The sequence below is a fragment of the Plasmodium cynomolgi genome, chromosome 6, assembly GCF_000321355.1.
Source record: "Plasmodium cynomolgi strain B DNA, chromosome 6, whole genome shotgun sequence".
NCBI lineage: Eukaryota > Apicomplexa > Aconoidasida > Haemosporida > Plasmodiidae > Plasmodium > Plasmodium cynomolgi.
In genome coordinates this window covers 147,714-153,429 of record NC_020399.1, presented here as the reverse complement: position 1 = coordinate 153,429, position 5,716 = coordinate 147,714, and the positions used below count along the sequence as shown (strand labels likewise).

General features: G+C 52.4%; 1 protein-coding gene across 1 annotated transcript; it reads left to right on the top strand.

Moving 5' to 3' along the window:
- Positions 1-238: 238 nt before the first annotated feature.
- PCYB_061340 (hypothetical protein) lies at positions 239-4,921 on the top strand (the record flags this gene model as incomplete). Its single annotated transcript, XM_004221301.1, has 3 exons — positions 239-1,769; positions 2,799-3,098; positions 3,573-4,921. The coding sequence occupies 3 exons, from the start codon at positions 239-241 to the stop codon at positions 4,919-4,921; spliced, it is 3,180 nt and encodes a 1,059-aa protein (XP_004221349.1).
- Positions 4,922-5,716: the final 795 nt, after the last annotated feature.

Genomic DNA, 5,716 nt, shown 5'->3' with positions numbered 1-5,716 from the left:
TATTTTTTTTTTTTGTCCACCCCGAGTTGTTCCTGAGCAACTCCGTCGCATGGGTATGCATTAAGGGTGCATTTTTTTTCGGGGCGAAGTAATTTTGTGAGCCTGCGAAGGGTCGCACCCTAAGAGGCTTCTTCCTCCGAAGGGGCTTCTCCCCAACGTGGCTTCTTCCCCCAACGTGGCTTCTTCCCCCAAACGTGGCTTCTTCCTCCGAAGGTGGGTTCCCCCGACTGGCTACAAAATGAGCAACCTGGAGAGACTAAAACAACGGTTGGAAGAGTCGCTAGAGAAACACAAAAATAGGTTATTAAAGACACGTCATAAAAAGGCGAAGGGATTAATCGACGGCAAGGCGACAAAGAGTACCAACTATACAGGAGAAGAATCCAAGAAAATAGACACAGCAAAGAATGAGATTACAAACTCGGGAAGAGTAAAGAGAGTAACAACAGAAAGAAATAAAAATTCTGAGATATATGATGTCAATAATTTGAAAGGGAGATTGATCGAAAGGTCAGGGAGTCCAAAGGCTCCTCAGGTGAGAGGGAAAAAGGAAAGCAACATAATGCCGAGTGGTCCTTTGAAGGACAAGCTGTATTGGAAAGGGAACTCATCAAGGCGTGTGATACGAGAGAGTAGGGGCACTTACTTCGTTGGGGGGAAAACAAACAGGGATGTGGCAAAGGGGGGGGGTCCCGACCCGAGTGAGGCTAACCACGCAGTGGGGGAGGAGGAGGAACGTGCCTTTGAGGAGCGTGCCTTGGAGGAGCGTACCTTGGAGGAGCACAGCAGGGAGGAGGGCGACTTCGATGGAGTCTCCAAAGAGATCAGAGATAATCTAAACGACCTTTTTAGGCATTTTATTAACTGCAAGATAAACAACCTGTATGTTATTAATGGGGACAGGGGGAAGCTTCCCAGGGGGGAGTTTGCAGAAGAGGGCAGAGGGGTCATGATGATTCCAGGGGTGGGGGCAAGCGAGGAGGTACAGGAGGGGGTCATTGGTGAGGTGGTTGGTGAGAAGAACGAAATGGGTGCCGCCTTCCCTGACGATGATGAGGTAGGATGTGAGAACCATGCGAGGGGGGAAGCAGTAGAGGGACTATACAGCCGTTTATGTCATGTGAAGGGAAGCCAAAGCAATGTGAACGGTGAGGGGGATGCTTATGGAGTGAGTCGAAAGGGAGACACCAGCAAGGAAACACAACTGATAGGGGCGAACATCGGAAGGGGGGGAAAAAATGCAACCATGGTGGCGGAGGGGAAAGAAAAAAATGCAAGCATGATGACGGACGGGAAAGAAAAAAATGCAACCATGATGGCGGACGGGAAAGAAAAAAATGCAAGCATAATGGCAAACGGGAGAGTAACCCCATCGAGCGAATCCGTGGGAGCAGACATCGAAAGCGGAAGGTACAATAGCACCTTTGTCAAGCTAATGCAAATAAAGAAAAAAATAAAAAAAAAAATAAAAAAATTCGAAGACGAAGGGAAGGGGCTGCTCTGCACAGACGAGAGGACCGTGTGCAATTCAGACGCGTCAAATGAGGAAAGGGACCTACCAATTAGGGACCTCTCTACATTCACAGATGGTAACGTTTCTTCTGCAAAGGGGTTTAACCATTGGGGGGTCGTCCGGGTGGACTCCTCTGTGGCTTCCGCTGCCAGCACCAACCAGGAAGCCTCTTCCACGGGGGAGAGCATCGAGTTGTTCACGACACAGAAAAATATTTTCGTCTGTAATTACTACACGAAGAACTCGAGGAGGAAGGGTAGGCGCAGGGAGGGGGGGGTCCACGTGGTGAGTGACGCTGCCAATTTTTTGGGCAGCGCCTTTTCGCTGGCCAGCCACTCCACTGCGACGTGCGACGTGGGGGGGGGCCACTCGGCGGAGTATGCGGCGCACTTCAATCCGCACAAACCGTACGGGGGCCCCACCCACGGGCGCGAGCGTAAGAGGCAACCAGCGAGGAGAAGCAGCACACAAGGGGAAAGGGTAACGCAGGGAAGGGGCAGCCATGGGGGGGGAATGGGCAGCCACGGGGGGCGAGTGGGCAGCCACGAGGGGAGGATCCCGGATGAAGGGGAAGGACGAGCAAAGAGGAGAGATAACCCCGGAAAGACAAAGTACGAATTTAGTTCGTGCCCATCGAATTCACTTTCCAACCAAAGCAACTATTTATCTCCCTCCGGAGGGAAAGAATTCAAATTTTTGAGAGATGAGGTTAGGAGAGGTCTGAGCACACACATGGGAAAACATGTGAATGACGGATGGAGTCCTGTAGGTGAAAGGCATTCCAAGTGGGAGACCCTCGACTGGAGTAGGGAACCTCGTTACGCAAATGAGAACAGAGCCCTCGGTCCGAAACAGAGTTCTACCTGTGTGCAGGAGAGAAGCAAATGTGAAATAAAAAGCGTCATGCAGTGTGAGATGAACACGTGTAATGAGCGTTCTGGTGAGAGGAAAGAGGGGGCGAACCGGTTCCCTATTTGTTGTTTGCCTAGTGGGGAGGAGGTGCCTTGGAAAGGCGCAGGCGTGCGGGCACCCTCACCGGTTCAGTGGGACAAGTGCAGCGGCGAGTTTAGCGGCGCGGTTAGCGGTTCGTGTGGCGTTTCGTATGGCGGTGACTTTAGCGGCGAGCGTGGCGGTGAGAGTGCCACCCATCGCTTCGTTGAGCTTCACGGTGAGCGCAGCCGTCCGGGTGACGGTCCCCGTGAAGGAGCACCCCTGTACGCGAACAGGACCAAGCCCGGTGCGACCCCCTCCCAGTTAACTCCAAGTGCTCACCAGTCCTGTGAAGAACAAGCCAAATGCTACATATGCTCATTCCCCATCCGCAACAGTGAGGAGGAATTCGTTTTAAAAAAGAAAAAAAAGGACTCCCACGTGGGGAGGATGGAGAAGGGGGAGGTATACAAGCAGAAGGGGGAGGCATACAAGCAGAAGGAATGCACATCCAAAAGAAGTCTGAGGAAAGCCGGGGACGAAGATGGGGACGAAGCTAGGGACGAAGCTGGGGACGAAGCTGGGGACGAAGCCGAGGCCGATTTGTTGTATCGTCGAAACAGATGTGAAGTGAGTCATCCAGCCCAAGGGGAGGGTACCCATGGGGGGATGGTCCAAGGAGACATGCTTACTCATAAGGGAAGGACAAATAGGGAGAGGGGGATACTCCGCTCCAGACAGACAATCTATGGTGATTCTGGAGAAGGGTCATGTATGGCTGATCAGGAAGGGGAGGGGGAAAAAATGGAGACTCCCGAAAGGTACATAGAGATAAAAGACAGGGGAGTGGAGGTCCACCGGACAGAAGATAACGCACATGGGGTTGGTACCAATTTGAGATACCGCTCAGTGGGGGAAAGTCATAAAAGGGAGGAAGCTATTGGGGAGGGGGGAGGCTTCTCATTAGAGGCAAGTACCCTAGAGGGAGGACTGCAAAGAAGCATTCCCATATGTGCAGTGAAGAGGAGCGATGGATTGAACAAGACGAGAAACAGTCAGGGGAGGAAGAACCCGGTGAGGGATGTCCTACATGAAAGGAGGTGTTCTAGACAGGAGCCTTCCCCTTCAGGGGTAGCACCTCGTGATGTGGACCGCTTCAGCGAGGCATACAACACGTGGGTGTATAAAGAAAGGATATCTGCATCCGCCGAACGGGAGGGAGCCAGCATAGGAAGTGGCATCGGCATCGTTAATGAAAGAACGAGAGACAGGAAACCCAAAACGATCTACTGGAAAATCAGCGAAGGGGACACGTTCAATTTTCCCGTCGAAGGGGGCTGCGGGGAGGTTCCCCAAGTAAGGGCAGTTCTCCAAGTGAGGCCAGCAGAAAGGCATCAGAAATTTGGCACAGAGGGGGGGATAAATAGAAGTCGCGCCGCGTCGAATGGCGCCTTTTTGAAGAAAGTCCTAAGAATGAAGATCGAGGCCATGCGAAGGGAAAAGGGAAATAGGAGGGAGGAGGCAGAGTCAAGGAAAGTAATGCCACCGGTGAGTCTCGCCCAGATTGAACATAACGCACATAACGTACCAAATGAAGAGAGGGACCGACTTAGCGAATATGGACAGAGGGGGAGAGGCACACCTGGGGAGGCGAAACAGATGAACAGTGGGGGTGGTGAAGGATGGGTGCGCGACGAATTGTCCGTGCAGATGGGGGGAACGCTCAGCAGAGGTACGCTCAATGGGAGTGCGCTCAATATGGGTACTCCCAATATGGGTACTCTCAATAGAGGCACTCACAATAGAGGCCCCCTCAATAGAGGCACTCTCAATAGAGGCCCGCTCAATAGAGGCCCGCTCAGTAGTGACCCTCCCAGTCGCGTGGAGAGAGACGCCCCTCGTGAGATGGCGCCCCCTGTGGGCAGTCCCCACGTGCAGTCCTGCTCCGTTCGAAGCGTATCAACCCTGGAGAGAATTCCTTCGTCGGGGAACACTCACAGGAAGTACTCCCCGAGGAGCGGACTCACCAGAAAGGCACCCGCCAGGCTGAGGCGAGTGTGCCCAGACGGCGTCGACAAGGAGGAGGAGGAGGACGACGACAAGGACGATGACGCAGACGACGACGATGACTACAAGGCGGAGGTGCAACGCTTTAACGAGTCCTACTACTGCAACTTGAAACGAATAAAGAGTGACGATGTGTACCCGAATTCAGAGGAACCAATTAGCACATCCGAGAAGAGGAGCTTAATGGAGGCCTACCTTCAGGACCTCAGGAGGAAGAAGGAGGAAGACAGAAAGGGGATCGACTATAAGCTCAGGTATAACATCGAGTTCTTTAAGTTCGCTCAGCTTATATGTCAGGACAAGAACTTCTGCAGCAATTATTTGGGACAGATGGGCAGCAACATGGTTGCCAATGGGGACGACATCGACCGAATCGCCTTTTCCATCGTGAAACTGTTTAATTCTCGCTGAGAGGGGGGGGGCGTGACCCCTTTGTCTGTTACGCCTGTTTGGGGTGACCCCTTTGTTTGTTACGCTTCTTTAGCACCTTTGTCAGGGGCGTTCCCCATTTTGATGCCTCTCCGCTTGGCACGTCCGCCATTTTGATACCTCTCCGCTTGACACGCTCCCCATTTTTAAGGAGACGGTCAGGCGGGAAAAAACTGTTTTCACTGCCCGACAGGCGACTTCAAATTTTGATACCGAAGTGTTCATCGAACCGGCAGTGCTTTTTTGCACAATGCATGGGAAGGAGTATACAGGGGTGGTGATGGAGGAGGGAACTTACGCGGAGGGAGCGGCTCCACAGTGAGGTAAAAGTGCACGATGTAAGATTGCCCCCCACACGCATGGTTGTGTTATCTCTTCGTTGATGGACCACCACGTTAATGGCCCCATCGAACCACCACGTTCATGCCGAATCGCATGTACCCCCCCATACGTATGCACAACACCCCTGTGGTGGCAAGGAAAGTCGAACCAGAGCGACTTGACCAGGTTGAATAGCACCCGTGGAGAAACGAATTCTTCTCGGAAAACGGACCTACACAAACGGCACACAGCGAAAGTTATCAACGACTCAGTACTTACTAGCTCACATGTACCCCTGTGGATCTTGGGGGGTAATTTTCAATTCGGGGAAGACCATTCGGACGGGGGAAAAAAAGTGCAAAAAATGCAAAAAATGCAAAAAATGCAAAAAATGACCATGTAACAATTCGATTACAAAAAAGGGCAAGCTGAGCATCCTCACGTGGCTCCCCAAAA